The sequence below is a fragment of the Rhamphochromis longiceps genome, linkage group LG20 (genome assembly GCF_057381845.1).
Source record: "Rhamphochromis longiceps isolate RC_006_pf linkage group LG20, R_longiceps_female_GT1.1, whole genome shotgun sequence".
In the NCBI taxonomy this organism is placed as follows: domain Eukaryota; kingdom Metazoa; phylum Chordata; class Actinopteri; order Cichliformes; family Cichlidae; genus Rhamphochromis; species Rhamphochromis longiceps.
Window position 1 is genome coordinate 13,859,618 of NC_140576.1, and position 22,292 is coordinate 13,881,909.

The 22,292-nt window shown below is 40.5% G+C and overlaps 1 protein-coding gene across 6 annotated transcripts in view; it reads right to left on the reverse strand.

Annotated features, from left to right (window-relative positions):
• LOC146645068 (solute carrier family 41 member 1-like) overlaps nt 1–16,901 on the reverse strand; it is a 42,077-nt gene extending 25,176 nt beyond the window's left edge. Inside the window, exons 1-2 of one of the 6 annotated variants that reach the window (XM_085394884.1) lie at nt 16,747–16,901; nt 14,086–14,441 (exon numbers count right to left, since the gene is read on the reverse strand). In XM_085394884.1, coding sequence (XP_085251010.1) covers nt 14,086–14,397 — 312 coding nt within the window. In that variant the 5' untranslated portion in view covers nt 14,398–14,441; nt 16,747–16,901. Of the gene's footprint in view, nt 1–14,085; nt 14,442–14,844; nt 15,862–15,902; nt 16,041–16,746 lie in introns of those variants that run through there. The other 5 variants (XM_085394887.1, XM_085394886.1, XM_085394888.1 and 2 more) reach the window with 5 other exon arrangements.
• Nucleotides 16,902–22,292: the final 5,391 nt, after the last annotated feature.

Below are 22,292 nucleotides of genomic sequence, written 5' to 3' on the forward strand. Positions count from 1 at the left end.
GATGGATTATCTCAATATAGCAGATGTGCCCACTACCACACATTTGGACTGATTTGTGACCACTGTTTGGGAGGGATGGTTATATTGTGTATCTGGAATGAATTTTAGGTCTCTACGTCCATCCCATGGGGAATAGGAGCAAAAACAAAAGTGTTGCGTTTATATTTTTGTTCAGTGTATAAATCTTTAGCTCATATATATATAGTGGGGATCGCATTCCTATAATAAACCTTGCAGAGCCTAAAGTCAACTTGAATTCAGAGTTACATGGAGCCAACAGATTCTAAATTGGCAGCAAGGAGTATGATTAAGCTTGAATGGTTGTCTCTCTGTGGTACGAGGCTTTTACAGAGGACTGGGTTCAAAGGACAGAGCACAATAAGCACAAAAAATATCCAGAAGTTTATTTTAATTCTTTCTTCTCAGACGCAACATCCAAACCAATCGGTCCCCATCACATCTTAAATAACTTATAGTACCACAATATTCTAATACAGCACTTTTCCTCCAATTCTACTTTTAGAAACTCTGAGAACCAAAAGTAAACCTGCAGTCTGAGAGCAGAGATTTCAGCTTTCAGGCCTCGATTCTGTGGAACTAGCTCCTCGTTTGGATTCAGGAGACAGACACCTACTCTACTTTTAAGATTAGGCTTCAAACCTTCCTTTTAGAAAATGCTTATATAGCTTATATCTTTCTATTCTTTCCTTTATCCTCTTCTCTTTCTCCTCACTCCCAACAGGTACCAGCAGAGGTCTGCCCCTCCCTGAGCCTGGTTCTGCCAGAGTTTTCTTTCTGTTAAAAGGGAGTTTTTCTTTCCTGCTGTTGCCAAGTACTTGATCAAAGGGGTCGTCTGAATGTTGGGGTTTCGGGATTTGTGAGTAATAACCTAGTGCCTATTAGATTTATTATTGCAGGATTTTGATATGTGTTGTCAGTATTTACAAAGAAAGCGCAGTGACAAGACTTAATATAAGAATGAATTTAACCTTTATTTGACTGACCCTGTTCTAGCAGAGCTTTTTTTTTTTTTTTTATATTCCTCTGAATTCTCTGGCTGTCATATCAAATGTCAGAAACCCAGTTCCACTGGAAGTTATGCATGTCCATCACTGCCTCTGACTTGTTCCATAAGTGATGAAGTATGTTTATGACATGCCTTCTTCACACTTTGTCATTTCGGTACAGGTCAATCTAAATATCATGCCCTTTCCATTCTTAAAGGTTATGAATCATTTCCATGATGTTCTGAACCCTACAAATGGAGCTACATATTGATGAGCAGTAATTCATTATCTCTCCTGTTTCCAACACCTGGAACACAAATATTAATTAACCCATCAGTTACTGATTACTGTGTGCCAGTTAGCTAGCTTAGTTAACCAGAGCCAGTGGTTTGTCACATACAAGAACGACCCGAACACATTTTTAAATGTTTTTTAACCATTATGAACGTGCTAACTATTGCTCTTTTAAATATTCTGCACTCTCTAGTGTTTGCAACCAATTGGATCATTTCTGCCTCCTGACCTATTTAAACAATAGTGAACAGGTGATGAAGGTGAATGGATCCAAACAAGGGAATAAGAGAACTGAATGTCAGTCTTGTCAATGGTAGAGGAGTGTGTGTGCTGGTGTGAGTGCATCTCTATTCATACCAATTCCTCTCAGGTTCTGGATTGCTAAATCTGGCTGACGTCTGTCATACACAGAGGCTATCTTGGGACATGTCCCACTTCTGCTATAATACTGCTGCTTGACTGTGAGTGCGAGTGTGATGGGACAAAAGCCAACATAAGCCAGCTCAGTGCTACTGTAGACTTCCAGGGACTTTCTAATGTTGGTGCTGTCGCTGACTGATTCAGGTACTTCAGACACACAAAAATGATATTTTCAGAAAATTTTACACTCAAGAAGAATTCAGTATTTTATGCTCGGTCTATAATAACAGGTTTTTCCTTTACTAACAGTATCTCTGTGTAACAAATACACTTCTTTTAGCCAATTACAAGCCAGGTCTCAAGCCAAATATTTGCTGGGGATTTGTAATGTGTTAAGTTTGCTTCATTACATTAAAAGTCTGGTTGCTCATGTTTTGTTATTAATGTTGTACTCTATAGTTTTTCTGGTCCCCTCACCACTGTGACCATTAATGACAAACTGGGTTTTAAAAACAATAGTGACATTTTAAAAAGTACAGTCTGTATTTTTAAAGAGCCCGCAGTGACAAAAAGGAGGAAGCTCAGGTGTGGGTTTTTTTGTGACCGATTCTGTTGCACATGTATTTCTGGGGGTATTATTATGAACTATCTGCAGTGTTGGGGAGTAATGGAATACATGTACCGGCGTTACGTATTTAAAATACAAAATATGAGTAACTGTATTCCATTACAGTTACTGTTTAAAAAGGTGGTATTCAGATTACAGTTACTTTGTAATCTGATGTATCTAATCTTATTATAAAATCTAAATCATCCACCAGTCACCTTGACCCTCTTCCCACTCTGTTAGTTAAAGCCTGTCTTCCCTCGTTAGCTCCTCTCATAACCAGTATTATCCATTCCTCCCTGAACACTGGAATCGTTCCTGAATCACTGAAAAAGGCTTCTGTTATTCCAACTAGTTCACCTCCTATCTCTCAGACCGCACTCAGTTTATCCAATTTAAATCCCATTCTTCAAGTCTCCATCCTGTTTCTGCTGGTGTGCCCCAGGGTTCAGTATTAGGGCCCCTTTTATTCATTATTTACATGCTCCATCTTGGTCATATATTCCGAAAATATAATATACATTTTCACCGTTATGCCGATGACACCCAGCTCTACATTTCTTCTAACCCCAATTCATCCCTCCCACCTCCCTCCCTCTCAAACTGTCTTATCGAGATTAGATCCTGGTTCTCCTCCAATTTTCTTAAACTAAGTAATAAAACTGAAGTTTTACTCATTGGCACAGCCTCTATCTTAACCAAATCCCAAGTTTTCCCATTAACATTGAACGTTCCCCCACCCTTCCCTTCCCTCAGGTTAAGAGTTTGGGTGTCATACTTGATAATACTCTCTCATTCCAGTCCCACATTAATTACATAACCCGGTCTGCATACTTCCACTTACGTAATATTAACCAACTCCGCCCCTTCCTTACTTCCCTTAAATTCAGGGAATTTAAAATAGAAAGTAGCTCGTCCACAGAAGGACTGGTAGCTCCCCTTACGATAAGGGCTCAGATCGCGCGAACAGGTGTGGGATTAGAGCTCTGGGTAGCTCCCCAACTGGGTCTAGACTGGGTCTAGAGAGTATTTTAAATTCAGGGAATTTAAAATAGAAAGTAGCTCGTCCACAGAAGGACTGGTAGCTCCCCTTACGATAAGGGTTCAGATCGCGCGAACAGGTGTGGGATTAGAGCTCTGGGTAGCTCCCCAACTGGGTCTAGACTGGGTCTAGAGAGTATTTTAAATTCAGGGAATTTAAAATAGAAAGTAGCTCGTCCACAGAAGGACTGGTAGCTCCCCTTACGATAAGGGTTCAGATCGCGTGAACAGGTGTGAAATGTGTGTGTTTAGTTAGTTAGTTTGTTTGCTTGTTTTAATCAATTTTAAATCATGCTTTTTATTTGTTTTTGTTTCTAATGTCTCTGTAAAGCACTTTGAATCACCTTGTTGTTGAATTGTGCTATACAAATAAATTTGCCTTGCCTTGCCTTGCCTTCCCATGCTGCTGCCATCCTTGTCCATAGTCTTATTACGTCCCGCATTGATTACTGCAATTCCCTCTTATTTGGTCTCCCTAAAAGGTCCCTTCACAAACTCCAACTTCTTCAAAATTCTGCAGCTCGTGTCATAACTCGAACTCCGTCAAGAGCTCATATTACCCCAGTTCTTCAGCAGCTTCACTGGTTGCCCATAGAAGCCAGGATAAACTTTAAAATCGTACTTCTCACGTACAAGTATATCCATAAATCTGCTCCTTCCTATTTGTGTGACCTGCTCCATATCACCAGTGTTTCCCGCCCTCTCCGATCCTCATCTGCTATTCATCTTACTGTTCCGTCCGCACGTCTTACCACTATGGGGAACAGAGCCTTCAGTCGCTCTGCTCCTCGGCTCTGGAACTCTCTTCCTCCAGCCATAAGAAATATGGACTCTCTTCCCGCATTTAAGTCACAGCTCAAAACACATCTGTTCAAACTGGCTTATTCGCTTTGGTGCTGATTTTACCTGTTGTCAAGTTCTGCTTTGCAATTTTAACTTATTTTATGACTATTGCTTCTTTTATTAATGTTGTTCTTTTGTAAGGTGACCTTGGGTTTTTGAAAGGCGCCCTCAAATAAAATGTATTATTATTATTATTATTTGTTGAAATGAATGGATTACACGGCGGTCTTTTCCTGTTTCATATGTTAGACTATGCTCTTTCTATTTTTGGTAATTCCACGCCGGTGGAAACCCAAACAAAACACCAATTAAGAGGTTCTAATGCCTGTGTGTCAATCTCATGGCCCATGTCACCCCTACTTGCAGCCCGCATAATGACGTGAAGGAATATTTAAAAAAAATATTATTAAAAAAATATTTAATATGAAGGCAATAGGCAGAGTGTTACAGGCATCGCCCTAAAGAATGTAGCCTCATGGGCAGTGTAGTCCGTGCTGCAGGGAGAATGGACTGCCATACCAGTTATGTGTCTGGATCAGGTGACCCTGAACCATTCTTTATTTATGCTGCAAAATGCTGGTGATGCAAAGTTGGTACGTTCCAAGTCTGAACATAGAATGACTGAGGGGAATTCCCATAACAGTACAGAATACCAGGGATGGACATATGACAGGGCAGTGAATACACTGGAGGGTTACCTAGGTAACCAGAACTACTACCCATCAGCTTCAAAGCAATGCATGAGGAACACTTCAACTGTGACAAGGTTTTTTACTTTGGAAAGAAAAGTGACTGGCCTTCTTTAAGTTTCTTGAAGATGTTTCACCTCTCATCATTAAATTACTATGACCTGGATGACATAAGCCCTTTACTTTTGTTTTTACCTTTTTAAGTAAAGAACTTTGTGACAATTTCAAGGGAGATGCAGTGTATATACAAAGTCATCTCCCTCTCTGGCCTTCTTTTTCTCTCTCTCATCTCCAAACCACTTATTGAATTAACTGTTCAATGCAATCCCAAGGCTCTCGTCTCTCTCTCTGGTCTAAATCTGATTTAGAAAGCTCAGAAAGGTGGATGTAACACAAGACTCCATCTGTTAATCAGAAAAAAGCACTGTCAACAGTGAACCGGCAGAGCTGTGCACACATGTGCAATCACAACACACGCATTTCTTGTTTAACCAGTTCAGGGTTTTTCTTTTAAGGCTCTCAACAACACGGACTGAGTTCAGAAAGCAGGTCAAGTCACAAAAAAGGTAGCTGAGACAAATATCTTATATTTAACTAAGGCCAGCATTAGTCTGAACTAATTCAAGCTTGTGAATACCTGAGGGGCAGGAAAACAAAAAGGTCTTTTTCTCCGACTAGACCGTTTATCTATTCTTCATAGCAACAGCTGTCAATACGTGTCTGTACTCGGTATGCAAATACCCACCCACCTTTCCACAACATCCCACAATCAGAATCTATAAGTGAGGTCAGTCCATTTCTCCCAAACATCCATTAACAGGACTGGGTCTCAAATTTCACTGCTTGTTTTTCAGCACTGGGAATCGAAATTAGTGAAGTAGGGAGCTTGCTCAAATATTCTTTGATCTCTTTGATATTCAAAAGTTATTCCACCTACTCCAATACAACACCACTTTCAGGTTAACCTACGAAAGATCACCTCTTTATAGAAAGAGGGAAGTATGACGTGAAGGTGGTGCCCTTGAGCAACAATCATGACACGATAATCAAAATACTTCCGATGGTACCCAACTCTACACATCTATTCACATTATTCTTGGATAATTACTTGTATAAGGTCCATAACGATACCCGCGGAGACCATTCCAAGTCCTGATATGAGGTATGGTACGATAGCCTGCGCCCCAATGAGCCAAGAGCTCTCTGGTAGGAAACCATGTTCTGATCGAGTCAGCTTCCAGGTCACGCCACGTAACTTCTTGCCTTGGTAGCGTAGCTCCAACTCCAGACGAGTCACAACCATGTTGTACAGGAGATTAATCAAAGCACTTAGTTTGATGTTTAGTTATACCATGGTAAGTGTAACTTCATTCCAAAGGAAAAAAAAAACTCTGATTAAAAATAAAAAAGGTCTGAGGGGTCAAAATAAAGTAAGGAAGTGAAATACCAAAGATGAAAATAATCAATGAGTTTGTCCTTGGTTTAAAACAGGGGAAATGTTTCAAGCAGTTCCTAAGGCTCTTCCTGAAGAAATGAGAGGCAGCATTTGGGAGCATATATATGTTCTGCTCTCAAGGGATGACCCAAAGATGACAGCTACTTCTTGCATCATTCTTGGCAGTACACAAGATAAACATTCAGCATCCCTTTGAACCAAACTGGAGATCCGATATCTATTCAAGCAAGAGAGACATTCGTCATGTTTTCATTCCTTCCAATCAATGATGTTTTCCCAGGCAGAATCACGTTTAAAAGCTTTAACTCCAACTTGAGGGAGCTGGAGCATGGCATCTTTGGACCAATGGTGAGTCAGCAGTGATGAGGTATCCATTTGCCGGCACCTCTGGGGAAAACAATCATTAACACGATTTCTGATTCATCAGTCAAAATGTTCCACAAGCACAGATGATCCACATCTGCAGTCAAAGTCTTAAGTTTACCCGGCAACCTGCAAAAACTAACATTAAAAATAAGACTGGTTTATGCCAGTAAATTAATGCTGAGCTATTCAGTGGTCCTCCAGTTGTCCTGAACAACTCTAGAATCAAATAAATCCTCTGGTTGAGTTTCTTGTTTGTTGGAGTCCTCAGTTGATAAGATCCAGCTTTAAATCTACTTGACCTCCAGTGTAAAAGGCACAGCTGTATCTTGTGAACCCAGAGCTCGGAGTGACAGCTGAATGAGTGACAGGAGCAAAAAGATGAAGAACAGTCCAAAAGGTCTTGAGAGTTTAGAAGCAGGAGGAAGACTTTATATCTTTGATATACGAGCCTAATCTCTTATTTGGCGAGGTGAGCTCTGTGATGTCAATAGGAGATCCACAGATGAGATGCAGCACACAGTACCACTTGAGCAGACTAAAGTGTTCCTCTCCTCCTTTCAGCATCAGGGTAGTCCTGCTCACTCAGCTCTGCTGTGACGTAGCACAGAAAGAGGCAGGGCTGTCTGCCCTGTGCAAACTCACCAGAGAAACGACCGGCTTTCTGCCACGCACTCTCCCTCTAAGCTATTTTTTGCTGCGTGTCTGCCTCTTATCCTCCCTCCCTCCCGCGTATGGCATCCATCGTTCTACGTCGAACAGTCTTGCTGCATTTCACATCCCTCTTTCAGTCGTTTCCATATCTCTGTATCGTGACTCATTCTTTCCCTCCATCTTTTCCTTCCACTTTTACCTCTGTTCTAGCTGCTATAATCGTTTTGGAACACCGTATTTAAGAGCAAACAAACATACTGTACAACTACTGATTTCCAGGCATCTTTCAGGTCTTAAACTAAAAATCATTCCTCTCAATGCATACTGTTCACAAAAAAAGAAAAGAAAATGTTTTCATACACAATATATTAATTAATGACATGTAAAAAAAACTTTACATGTAAAATCTATAAAGTGCCACATTAAAAATAAGATTACATCATTTGAATACAAGAAATAAGGTTTTGGATTGGCTAAATAGAATTAAATAAATTGCAGTCGCTATAGTCTCAGATCACTTCGACATTGTGTAATAACACTGATGTGTTTCTTCTGGAAACTGCTGAGGTTGATTTGACAAGCAAGGCAACTGATTAGCAGCAAAAATGTAAAAAGCTTATAATTCTTCTTACAGGATGTACATTACTTTGCAAAAGTCTTGAGCCCCATTTCTTTATATTTTGCTTCCAAGGAGCCAAACATCTGACCCACGTTAAACTCATGGACTGAACATACACACACCCACAATGGACAACTGTACCCTCAAACACAATAATAACATGGAGTGAACCACCACTCACAACCACTAGCACTTTATATAGCCTCTGTAGAAACTATCTACACCCTCACTTATCTTAACTGCACTACTGTATAGCTCTGTGTAAATAATCATTCTGTACATTCGATAATCTTTAATCCTACAACTGTTTACAACTTGCATAGTTCCCATTTCTGTATAGCTGTATATCCCAGATTCTGTAAAGTTATTTATTTCATATTCTGTATAGTTTTTCATATTTATATCCTGTTCATATCCTGTACATAGCTTGTACTCACTACAGCCTGTACATACTTATAGTTATAGAATATTCACAACATACTTCATACCGTGTACATTATAACATACCATAATAGACCCATTTCTGTAATATACTCACATATCTATATTATTGCTAATATATATTGTAATATATCTATATCACTAAAGCACTTCTGGATGGATGCAAACTGCATTTCGTTGCCCTGTACCTGTGCATGTGCAATGACAATAAAGTTGAATTCTATTCTATTCTATTCTATTCTAAACACTTATTTTTTAAGGTCGTCTTAAGCAATAGTTCTCCAGGCTTTGTGAAGGTCTTTCAAAGTTTTCCTTCAGACATTGGCTGCCGTTTCATTTATTTTCGGTCCAGCCCTTTGAATTACAGTGAAAACTAAAACAGCAGTGGGATGGGTTTCAGTGTTTCAGTGAAGATAAAAGACACTTGCACTTACACAGCAGGGGACACTGGGTAAGACTTGTAATGACTGCTAATGGTAAACTCTTAGCCTAAATGCTGCTAGATATCAACACGATTGATGCATCACTGGCCCATTTGTTTGCTTCAAGTATTCAAAGAATTTATAACTATAACAGTTTCTGGGAGCCTGTCCAACTAACATTTAAGTCTCATTTAACCACCATAACTGTAATTTAAAGAAGTCAAATATTGCATGTTTGCAATAGTCTAATGTATGGACGATCTAATTTCACATTTTATGGAGCGAGCTTTTATAGAGCTCTAATTTGGAAGCCAACCAACAGAACAAAGAGAAGCTGACACAAATGGCACTGCCTTCGTCTGTCCATCCATCTATTCATCTTCTTCCGCTTATCCAGGGCCGGGTCGTGGCGGTAGACCTCCCTCTCCCTGACCACCTCCTCCAGGTTATCTGGGGCAACGTCAAGGCATTCCTACGCCAGCCAAGAGATATAATCTTTTCAATGTGTCTTGGCCCTAGGGCCTCCTCCCAGTGGGACCAGGCCAGAACACCTTACCGAGGAGGCATATAGGACGCATCCTTGTAGAAGCCCGAACCACTTCAGCTGGCTCCTTTCGATGTGGAGGAGCAGCGGCTCTACTCTGAGCTCCTCTCGGACGGCCGAACTCCTCACCCCATCTCTAAGAGAGAGGCCAGCCACCCTTTGGAGAACGCTCATTTCCACTGCTTGTCCCCTCATAGGTGAGAGTGGGGACGTAGATCAGCCAGACAATCGGGAGCTTTGCTTTTACGCCTCGTTCTCTCTTTACAGCGACAGACATCACTGCAGGCGCAGCACCAATCCATCTGTCAGTCACCCATTCCCCTCTCCCGTCAGTTGTGAACAAGACCCCAACAAATTGCATGTTGGATGTAATTGAAAGACAGGCCAACAGGATGTGATTGTTTAGACAATAGCTACCATCACAGGCCACAGTAACAATCGTTTTTGCTGATAGTGTAGTGTTGCTGTCTTTATCGACATTTTAGATCGGCTACTCTCCACGTCCTTGTGCGTCCGCTGTGCTTTGAGACACAGCTCCCAGCCAAGCTCATGACTAATCTTCCATCTGATGCAGGAGGGAAACTGATACTGTAGACTGCAGAGTGGGAAGAAATACTGATGAGCTACAGATGGAGTAAAGGGAAGTAGCCATATGAGGACAGACGTATGCTTATCAGTGGAGGACAGAGGGGAAGAGAGAGACCAGCTCATCATAGAGCAGACAGCAGTGTGTCTGATTTCCCTCAGCTCAGATGGCTGCAGACTATAAGCCAGGGACACCTGGCACAGGACAGACACGACTAGCTCAAACTCATTATTAAATGTACTATCTCACTATTCCCACCTTATATTCCTATACTGTATCCTACAGTATGATTCTATACCATTGTGTAGAAAACAGAGCCATCAGTCAGTTATATTCTTGAGGTATTTTGACCAAGGATATTACTGACATTTAATTAAGAACTGATGGGAAGGTTAAAGGTATAGTCACAAATTTTTGAGGTCATTTAATAGAAAAAAAAAAGTATCCTATAGTCTATGTACATGTACAGCAGTGTGTAACTACATTTTCAAATAAACTGCATTCTCATAAACATGTAATGAATCTATTAATAATATATAGGAGTGAGTTTGCAGTTTCTGGAAGTCATCATTTTCTTCCAACTAATGGTGTTTTACATAAATGGTAGAGACAGGCCATGTATGTAGTATGCCAAATGGGGACTAGAAGAGAACTTGTTTTATCATCTGAGAATGGACCCCCTTCATCAAAGAGATAACACCACTTGCAACTAAATAAATCTTCATCCTCTTCCTCCTCACCTCAAGATTAATCTCCTAAACAGAACTCACACTCTAAGACATGAAAACTTGCATAAACATGCTTATTTATTCCCAATACTGTTGCAGTGACATATTGCCAGTAGATCAGACATGCGACTTTCCTGTCTCTGGAGAGTTGACAACGAGCCGGGTGAACAACAACAGCTGATTTTAAGGTAACATTATGCCAGCTAATGTTAGATTCAAGTGTCATAAAAATCACACTTTTCCTCTGATAAACATTTTGATTACATTCTCACATTCTACGAACGTTTATTCCCTAACTGTACGAGTCTAACAATGTTAAATCCACGTTAGATTCACTAGCACAAACTAAAACTATCTATCAGGATATCTTCAACAGCTCACCTTAGTATGGCTGTCATCAGTCAGAGGTGAGCTTTACTGACTGACTCGCCTGTATTGAACTCCTTTTACAGTTTTACAGCTACACATGGATGCTTCTCACCCAGCATTGACAGCTGAGATAAACAGAGGTCTGATTGCCTTCCACAGAAAGGAAAAATCTCGATTATAGGCATAAGCTGTTGTGTAGTCGTGGCAGTTATGATATAATGTACCCTAAAACATGATGTTAGGTTTTTGAACATAGTGGAATGTTTTGATCTCTCTTAGCTAACTAAAACATGTTTGTCCTACAGGAGCCAATGTAGCAAGGATTATGCACTTGAATTGGGAGAGGTAAGAAAACAGAACTGCAATACACTGATATCTAGCGCAGAAAGATTTTATACACTGTAACTATAAAGAGGGGTACTATTAAGTTATAGTAGTCTTCTAAGTTCACTGCAAATCACATTGTGCGACGTGGATCTCATACATTTGGGTAGGACATTATGTTTGATGCACATACAACATGTAATAATATTAGCCCACACACCGGCTGCTATCTCTTAACTATTGATCTACACTGTTACATGCTACTGAAGATGTAATAGTATCAACATATTCACCAGGGACAGCAGCAGCTATGCCCTGGGGTGCATTCAACTCACTCAAAAGGCTATTTTGCCCATCCAGTCAGTTTATAACTTCTGACATTACTGGCCCAGTGTACACCATGTTAACATGATCAGAGATACTTAAGTCAGAAGAAGATGGCTTTATTGCTCTGAGCCAGAAGACTATTTCAAGGTAACAAGTACACAGAAGCATACACACAGTCCCACCACCTGTAACAAAAACAAACAAAAATACACACTTAGACGAACAACCTGTTCTAACCGGTGCAGATGAGTCACTATGTCGCTCATGTTGTTATTTATTCAATACCATAAAGTCTCTGTGTACTGTCCAGTTTTTCATTATTGTGACGCTCTCTCTCCTTACGTTAACACGTTTAACGTGAGAGAGTAACCATCTGGGTCATTACTGACGTGTTTTGCTGTGCCTCTGGTCTCCTAGCTCTTAAATCTGTCAGAGATCTTTCCTTACCGGAAAACAGCCTGCCACTGTGTGCATAGATTTACTGTCTGCTAAGAGACGCCTTAATATTCTGTTGTACATTACATGTCAGACAATGTGAAAATAACTTCCCTGTACAATAAACACTTACTTATGAAGTACTTTATATGTAAAATGAAGGGAGACAAATTTTGATGTTTTCCGCCTTCACGATTTCCTATTTTGTCACACTTAAAAGTTTAATACTCTGTTAACTTAGATCTGTGAAGCCTGCAGTTCTTTAATGTTCTTCTGGATCCTTTTGTAACACCCAGGATGAGTCGGCGATGTGCTCTTATCTCATTTTGGTCAGCCAGTCACTCCTGGGAAGCTTCACCACTGTTCCATGTTTTCACCATTTATGTATAATGGCTCTCGCCGTGGTTCACTGGAGTCCCAAAACCTTAGAAATGTGCTATGATGTGTTCCTTTTTAAGGTCTTTTAACCTGCTTCACTTTGTCAGACGGTTTCTATTTAAGTAATTTTTTCATTCAACAGGACGTCCAGTAGTGGTGCAACGGATCAAAAATCTCAAGGTTCGGATCGGATCACGGTTTTAAGTCACGGATCGGATCAATTTTCAGATCAGCAAAAAAAGAAAAAGACAAAAATTTAACATTTACTTATTCACTTATTGAAGTATTTTTTGCCTGTTAAAAACATTCAACTCAAGACTCATTCCACGCAATTATTCAAAAAAATTTATGGTTCAATATAGGGCAGTACAGTCTTTGTATCTACCACTCAATTCAATTTTATTTATAAAGCGCCAAATCACAAAAACAGTTGCCTCAAGGTGCTTTATATTGTAAGGTAGACCCTACAATAATACATACTGCTCCTTATATCGCACTCCGCTGTGATATGATGAGCAGTCACGGTCACGTAGCTTTCCGTCGCTACACCCATTTGTAGTAGTTAGGGCAACAGAAGATGCCTGGGACAGTTCAGCCATAACTTTAATCTTCTCCTGCTCATACATGCTTGGAACGATTTTTCCACTAAAGTGGTCGCGCAACGGGATATCATAGCGTGGCTCAAGCACGTTCATCATAGTTTAAACCCCTTGTTTAGCACAATGGAATACGGCCTCCTGTCTGCAGCTAAACACCCCAATAGCTTTTGTAATAGCTTTAGCCCGGTCAGATTGGGCAGCAAAGGGCTGCTTAAGTACCGCAAACTCCTCTGCTCCGCCACTTGGACCGCTAGCGCTGACCATAACTATCGCTTTTTTTTTTTTCTTCTTTTTCGAATCTTCGGATCACGTGCGTGCTGAACCGTGGAGTGGGATCGGTTCGGATTACGGATCAACCGTGATCCGTTGCACCACTAACGTCCAGTAATCAAGCCCAAGTGTGCTTAGTGAAACTGAACTCAGCTTTCCAAAAAGTGTGGTTAATCACAGTTAATTTATGATTTAACAAAAGGGGCCATTTTAACAGGACCAGGTAGTTTTGGGTAACTTTTCTCCCTTAATCAGTGAAATCAGCATTAAAAAAAAACTGCATTTTGTATTTACTCGAGTTATCGTGGTCTAACATTAAAATGTGTTTGATGATCTGAAACATTCAAGTGTGACAAATATACAGAACACTAGGAAATCAGGAAGGAGGCAAACACTTTTTGACACCACTATACCTGTGTTTTAGGCACTAAGAAAAAAAATGGTCAGGTTTTATTCTGGGGGTTTAAAGAGGGTCTAATAATTGTATCCTTTGACATAGCTGCTACATTTACACTGGGGTAAATCTAATCATAGTTTTTGTACACCATCCCCGAAAAAAATCATCTTGGAGAGCGGTGATGCCAGCATCTGATGAGGGATTCAAATGAGCAGCCTGAAGGTTTACCTGTCAGCTAGTAGGCCCCAATATCCACTATTATGTTAACATACTTCATGCTTTTCCACTCTAAATATGTGATATCACTCTCCAAGCTACCCTAAGGACCTTACCTGTACAATGTCCAGCACCATGCCAGCCATCACCATGCCCATTCCAGCTAGCAGGTAGGGAAAAACCACCTGAAGACAGATGGCTATGGATGTCTCTTCCTCTACTTTGGCAACAGGCACTTTCTTCCTCTCCTCCGTAGACTTTTTAGGTGGAGGTTGCACGACTGGGGGGAAGATGAACTCATCTTGCCCGTCTAAAGTGCTTGCCAAGCTGGCACTAGGACTCCCAGTGGGACTCTTTCCCTTGGAGCGGGACTTCTTGGTCTTTTTCCTCTGGCGGGCCTGTTGTGGTGGTTTATCCTCCCCAGGCATGGTGACAGCAGTGGCTGTGACAAGTAGGGTTGTGTTAGTTTAATCTGGGAACACAGAATAGATAGGGACAGTAAGGGTCTAGTTTGGCACAGCTTTACCATCTAAAAATGTAGAGATAACTGCGTCCAATCTTTTGAATTCATCCACTCCACCAGGATGATGTGCCAATCAAATCAAATATGCTTTCCATCAGCTGAACAGAGGATTAGCTCTCATATTTTGCCATGGAAGGAGACAACAGTTTCTATTGGTGATCCTTCACTTTGTTATATCTAGCTCTATTTGGAAAGCATGCTGAAGTAACATATATAGTTGCACAAAGGGAGAAAAGCACCATATAGTTTGGATAAAGTGTATAGAACAGCAAGAAATGTAAGCTCTACACATTCCCACCACTGTTAAACTAATGTGGCGGGGCGTGGTCGGCTGCAGGGGAGGCAAACGCACCTGCAGGGCATCCGTAGTCACGCCTCGTCAGGTTAAAAGTGTGCTGGGTCCTGGATTCCAGTTTTGTTGTTAGTGTTCGGCTGGCAGCTGGAAAGTTTCAGCCGTGTGTGTTTGTAAACAGCGACCGATTGTGTAAATAAAGTTAATGCTGAAAAGCAGAAACATGTTGCCGGTCTGCCGTGGTTATATCACAGCTAAACTCTGCTCTTCCTTTTATTTGCCTTCTGTTTCCCCTCAGCTTTCAACTGAGCGTAACATAAGGCTGAGCCTGGTTCAGCGAGAGGTCACTTCCTGTTAAAATGGAATTCTTCCTTCCCGCCATCGCAAAGTGCTGCGTATAAGGGAGCCTCTGATTTTGGGCGCTTTCTAATATTGTAGAGTCATTATCTTGCAATATACAGCTCACAGAGGCAACTGTTGCAGTGAATTGACACTATATAGACAATAGGTTAAAGCTTCCACTCTTTCTGATAGACTGATGCTCTGTTTTCAGGAAAGCTAAGCAACATATTAAACACAAGGGCACAACAGAGAACTGTAAATACTATAAATAAACAGCCCCTTCTTTTCTTAATCCATGAATATCTTTTATTTTTATTATTTATATCTTTTAAACAAATAACTGAGCTGACAGCTGTATTAAACAATCTGTAGCAACCACTAGGGTAGTCAGTAATGCACTGCTAATATACCAGCTTTAATAAAAACCTTTATGTTGATAAGTTGGCACTGTTTCTCATTTCTCATCATACTGTGGTTTACAATAATTTCATAAATTAGTTTTACTTGGAGTATCAAACTTTAGAGTGAATAGCTGTCATCGTTTCTTTTAACTCTTCACTCAACTGTTTTATTCAGGAAATTTCATTATGACACTAATTACTAATTGAGAGTTTTTAAAATCATCAGTTCAAACTCGGGACCGACGAGTAGCTGGTGTGTGATACGTGGTCTCAAATCACAAAGTGCTATCATGAGTAAACGTACAAGACTGCACAGAAAGGGAAACGTTTGTCTTCTTTTAAAAAAAGCAAAACTCAAACATTAGTAATACAAACATGCTCGACACGGAGTCCCGGAAACCTCCCAAAGCGCCTGAATTCATCTGCAGGTCCCGAAACCACGCCGAACATACAGCGCAGAATCCTTCTGTTGACATGCATTCCCTCACTTGGACGCTGCCATGTGCATATCCCATAATACATCTGTACCGGTAACCACGGTTACACAACCAGGTGCTTTCTGATTGGATAAACTAAAGAGTAAAAGCGAGAAAAAAAATACTGCGTAAGAGTGTAGCCCCGCCCCCTCGCGTGTAGCGCGCGAGCAGCTGCTGTTTGTAATAATGAAATTCACAGTTTTATGACTGTGAGGATGTTTAAATATTATAATATATAATGATACAGCTGTAGAAACTATTTTTGAAAAGCGTTTGGGCTGAGGAAAAGATTTATTTTTAGTTTCTTAATTTCAAAGACCAGAGAAAAATGTTTTATATCAGTTTATGTGGCGGTTTGCCTGGCGCTTAGACCTCCAGATCATCCCGGCTGTGACTTAACTTATGATTTAATAAGTTGATATGTGTCTGATATCAGACTAATGTCAAAGTCAGAAAACCTCTCTGTCTCAAACTCCCTGGTAGTTTATAGACGACAATATGAAAATCTTTGAAGGCATGGGGGGAAACACCAGTGGAATCACCAGCGAGACATTTAATTATAGCAGAGCACAGAGCAAACCAATACGTGTTACCATTTCTAGAGTCTGTACTGATCACGACACACTCTCATTGAACATAAATTCATAAAGTTCTGCTTGGACAGCGTGCTCTCTAAGGCCACAGAGCCACATTAAGCCTAGTGTATGTTAGTTTCCATATTAGATTTGATTTATCGTCCTTACCTTTGTCTCCAGCCAGTACTCGTGAAGGTTTGCGGGGAAAGCAATAAGCTCCCGAGAATAACCGTGTGTGCCCTTGCTATGCTGTGTGTATGTGCTTGAATGGAAATGCCTGTCTAAATTAGGATATGTGTATGTTCCTCTCTCGTGCATTTGCTTTTTTCTATGTGTGTCTGTGCGCTGAGCTCTGCGCGTGCGTGTTTGTGCAGGGTACGAGCTGGGGGGCACCGTCTTGAATTTCATGGCATTAGCAGATAAGGATGACCCCCCCTCACCCCCTCCTCCTGTCTCTTTCCATCTCTGTCCGGCTGGCTGGCATCTATACAGCATTTTCTCTTTTCCATTCACAGAAAGAATAACGTTTGCAACCTCACAGTTAGAGAAGCCCTCATAAGGGATTTGTGGGGTCATGCCCACACACACACACACACACACACACACACACACACACACACACACACACACACACACACACACACACACACACACACACACACACACACCTCACTGAGGTTTTTATGAGCTTGTGTAGGAACTATAACCATTCATTACAATCAAACATCATACATGTTTAAAAGACACTATTTAATACTATTAGGTCGCCCCCTCTTCACTAACTTATGTTTTTAACTGAAGAGCCTGGTTATTTCTTTACTGTTGCTTGCAATATGACACCATGCCATGGGCATGCAGCAGTTTTTTATGGTTATGTGATGGCATGCTGGGTAATGCCTTAGGGGTCAGTGTCTAATAGTCCTGTGTTTTTGGTATCGATCTGATACCAGATAAAGACAACTTATGTAGGGTATAGCAGTGTGTCATGGCTTACAGTATGAGACGAATCATCCGTGATTTGCAAATTGTGAATATAATTGAATGACCACTCGATCATTGTGATTTCAACAGTAATAATGATTAGTTATCACAACAAAACACACCTTTTAGCTTTTCATGCATTTTGAAACTTCTTCTTGGAGACCTGAAATGTAAATGTGCCTATCCCTATCCCTAGCACTTTGAGCTCTTCTGTTGTTTAAATGTGCTATAGGTTATAAATAAAATAGACATCACAGCCAAAGATTCATCCACGCTGATGTGAAAGAAATGTGATTCATCAGACTAGCCCACCTTCTTCCATTGCTCCTGTCCATTGTGTCCATTGTTGGTGCTTTGGTCATTGGACAGGGGTCAGGATGCGCACCCTGTTCGGTCTGCAGCTATGCAGCCCCATACACAACAATCTGTGATGCCCTGTGTATTCTGACACATGTCTATCAGGAACAGCAGTAATTTGTTTTGACAATTTGAGCTACAGTAGCTCATCTGTTGGGTCAGACCGTATGAGCCAGCCTTCACTCACTGCATGCATCAGTGAGCCCTGGCTGCATATGACCCTGTCACTGATTCACCACTGTTCCTTCCTTGAACCACTTTTGATAGATACTGACCAGTGCAGATCAGCTCACAAGAGCTGCTTTTGCTTTGGGGATGTTCTGACCCAGTCATTTAGCCATCACAATTTGTCCCTTGTCAATCTCACTGTTGCTCATTTTTCCTGCTTCTAACTCATCAACTTTGAGGACAAAATGCTCACTTGCTCCATAATATATCCCACCTGCTAACAGGTGCCATGATGAAAAGATGATCAGTGTTATTCACCTGTGAGTGGTCATAATGCTATGCCTGATCGGTGAATGTATTAGACTGGGTACATTCTGTTTAAAGTACACTACATTACTGTGACTTTTCTATTTTCCACTTTACAGTTTTTTACAGCCGCTAGGACACATTTCACAATACTTAGGCCACTTTTGCAAAACTCTTCACACAATTCTCCTAACTGACCTTCAGCTTGGCAAAGCAGTTCATTTCACATTCAAAATGCACTACAACTACCAAAACACTTTATTCAGGTCTCAAATAAACTCATTCTTCCAGAACACTAGCAAAGGTTGACAGCCGACAAACACACTTTGTCACCCACAAAACAATGACCTAAAAAACACTAACAACATGTAGCATTACACAGTGTTTTCTTGTGTAAAACAAGGACACATCTCTGTTTATAATTTCAATATATGTTACTGGAATGAATCAGACATCATGCAGAATTCGTTAATATTTGTTTATGTATTTTTATTTTTTTGCACTAAGTAATCCCAAAATACAAGAATTTGTATACACACCATCCACTGATACACATACAATAGTAATGCTAATCTACTCGGTCTCCTCCATTTGGCCACAGGTTCTCATCCACATCACATCTTATGTCATATAAGATGTGATGTGGATGACTAGGGCAATACACAAGAATCTTCTGGCATGGCAGAATTGAAGGAGTTGAAAAATTGAAGGAGTAACACCTGTGTAGATGTTCATCTACAATGTGAATCAGCTGTGGCTGGTTAAACTGCATTTTTAGATTTACAGTTTTTTCTGATTGCTTAAGCACATTTTTTGTAACTTTTGGCTAATTTTGCAAAACTCTTCACACAAATAAGAAAACCTGTCACCCAATAATCAAAACATCGTAGTTCTCTTGCAAACGCGAACACAGCTAGATTAACTCTTCACACCTTCGTAAAAATGGTGTTTCCGTATCAAACAGTACACACAAGCCATCATCTACTAAGCACACAATGCGCCAACTGCACACTGATGGTATGAATACAAAACACATCTGGCTTTTGCTTTCTCTGTGCACAAGGTAGGCTATGTCAGTTTGAGCTCATACTTCTGTCATAGATCCATAAGCATAGAGGGATCCAAACTTCAAGTACTGGTGTTTATTCACACACATCAAAACAAACACAAGTGTTCATTTCCAAGTATAGGATTATTTGCAATCGCCATAATGACTATATGGGTTACTTGGTCTGCAGTGAACATGCTTCCTCTGCCCCAGCATCTGGTCATCTAGCAATTCTGTAAAGTAACAATTTCAGTATTTTTACATCAATGGTATTGGTGTGTTTCTCATTGGCATATGGCAGTGCTACAAATCTTTGTGCGAAGTGACTGTACTAACCGATTCTCATTTCAAGATGTCCTTATGATGCTTGCTACAGTGTAGCGGCTCGAGTTAGGCTGGACCCGTTGGCCAGCTACCCTCAGGGTCATTCCACGGTTGGTTACATGGTCCACTATTGTAGCTCTGATGTCATCAGCAATTCTATTTCTTACTCTTCCTACCCTTCCTCTCCCCCCACCTCATCTTCCTCTCCCCCCTCCTCGTCTTCCTCTTGCTCCTCCTTGTCCTTGTCGTCCTCTTCATCCTACTTCTTCACCTCCACGTCCTCTTCCTCGGCCTCCTCTACTTCTCACTCTTTCTGCTCCCTCCATTGTACTCCGCACACACAGCTTACCTGTATTATAGTGCTTAGGCTGATTGCAAAGTGAACTAATTATCTAAAAAAGTTTTCACATGTGAAAGTGTGCCAGACAGTTGGCAAATTAGTGTTAATGATAGCCATACATGTGTATACTTTTGCTAGGAGTGTGTTGGAAATTTGGTAATTGAGTGTTGTGCAGTGAATTGTGCCTACAGTTTTGCAAAGTGTGTGTTACAAAATTGCAAACTGAGTGCAAAGCAGTTTTTGTGCTTTTAGTTTTGCAAACTCAGTGAGTGGTTTTGCTATAAGTCTGAATAGTTTTAGAGATTGTGCTACAGGAATCACAGTTAGGGTTTAAGCATTCAGAAGAAACTGTAAAATATGTTTCAATAAAATATTGCTGTTGAATTTTGCTGTCTTTTTAAGTTTTGCATTGTGTTATTGTTTTGGCCATAAGTTTAACAGTTTTGAAAACAGTATGTAAGCACATGCAAAATGTCCTGTACGTACAAAGATTTTTGGCAGTTGTTGTGTCTGAGTGAGAAAATAATTCATGAAATTTGAGAGATGTAGTCATTGAATGCATTTTGTGCCAAAACAATGATAACTGATCCTCAGTTTAGCCCACATAGACTTCTGTTGTGCTCACTGTGTGAGGAGTTTTGCAAAAGTGACCTAAGTATTGAGAAATGTGTCCTAGCGTCTGTAAAAAACTGTAATATGTTGTTGATAAATCTGTAACTGGTTTGCTTTAATTAATACAACAATAAATCTGAGACTTGCAATTTTCAAATAGCTATAATTCAGAACAAGTCCCTTCACAACAATTACAGCTTTGAGTTTTCTTGGATAAAATATAAGCTTTGCACACCTGGCCATTATTATTGGCAGATCCATTTCGGTCAAGTTGGACGGTCAAGCCATCCAAAAACTGCCATCTTCAGTTCTTTTTGGCTGGAACAGTTAAGGGCAGCCAGAGACCTCTTCTGAAAGTATTCCAACGTTGTACTGGCTGCTCTCTTTGGTTCACTGTCATCCACCCTGTCTCAGGTTGCACATTAGCTGGGTGGATAGCAGTGTCTGGTGTTTGTCAGACATAATGCTTGCATTTTCATTCTTAAGACATGGGTATACTTTTTTGTCTCCACATGATCTCATAGTTCTTTCAGTGCTGCCTGGCAAACTCTAAGTGGGCAGCATTGTTCCTTTAGATTCTTCTTCTGTCTAGTCCCATACAGGCCTCACTGATGAAGCGCCGCTGACTCTTTCTGGCAGGCTCTAGTATATCTGTAGAAGACTGTTGCAGTTTTGTCACAGTGGCCACTCGGTTCATGGGGGTTGGGGTGAGGGGTGAACAGGACAGGATAAAAGACACACTATGGAAGAGAACCAGACATTAACAATAACTAATGATTAAATGCAACATAGTGCAATACTTTTGCCCTGAGCTTTACAGTATGGAAATTCTTTGTCTATACTTGCCACAGTTGAGGTTTTAGACATTTTAAGGATAATTCAATATTCGGAAGAATTGTCTGTCATCTTGATCTTGATTGCCTTCAAGATCCAATCTCTTATGTCTTATGGGGAAGAAAACCAGGCAAAGATTCACAAAAACTTGAAAGAAGAAACCAGTTTTGAAACAAATTTCTATGGACTGGCGAAACAAAAATCAGCCTCAATCAAGAGATGGAAAAAAAGAAAGTGTGGATGAAAAAAAGAAAAAGAAACAGCTCATGACCTCATTTGTCAAAGTGGCTACCAATGGAACTGGCAGTTATTGATGATTTCACTGCTGAACGAAGTAGCAGACCGAATTCAGAAGTGTACAGGAGGTTTCTGTCTGTGTTTTCAGCCCGAGGCATAAAATCTCACTGGATGACATTTCATAATTCAGTGCAGATTAAAAGCAGACAGACTTTACAATACCCAAGAGCTGAAGATGTCTGCAGGAAAGGTCTGAGGGAGTATTTGACAAAGTATTAAATATGTGACCATGTGGTGAAAGTTCAGTTACGTAGTTAACTCCATTACCAGATCTTCCTTCTGACATTATACATAATAAAACATTGGCTATAGATGGACTGACACCCAAAGAACCGAACACACCATCCTTAGTATACAGTAAACAGTTTTTCATGTTTTTTTTTAAAGGAACTTATACTATTTAGTTTAAGTTGGAGTCCTCAATATAACCACTAGGTGGCAGCATGG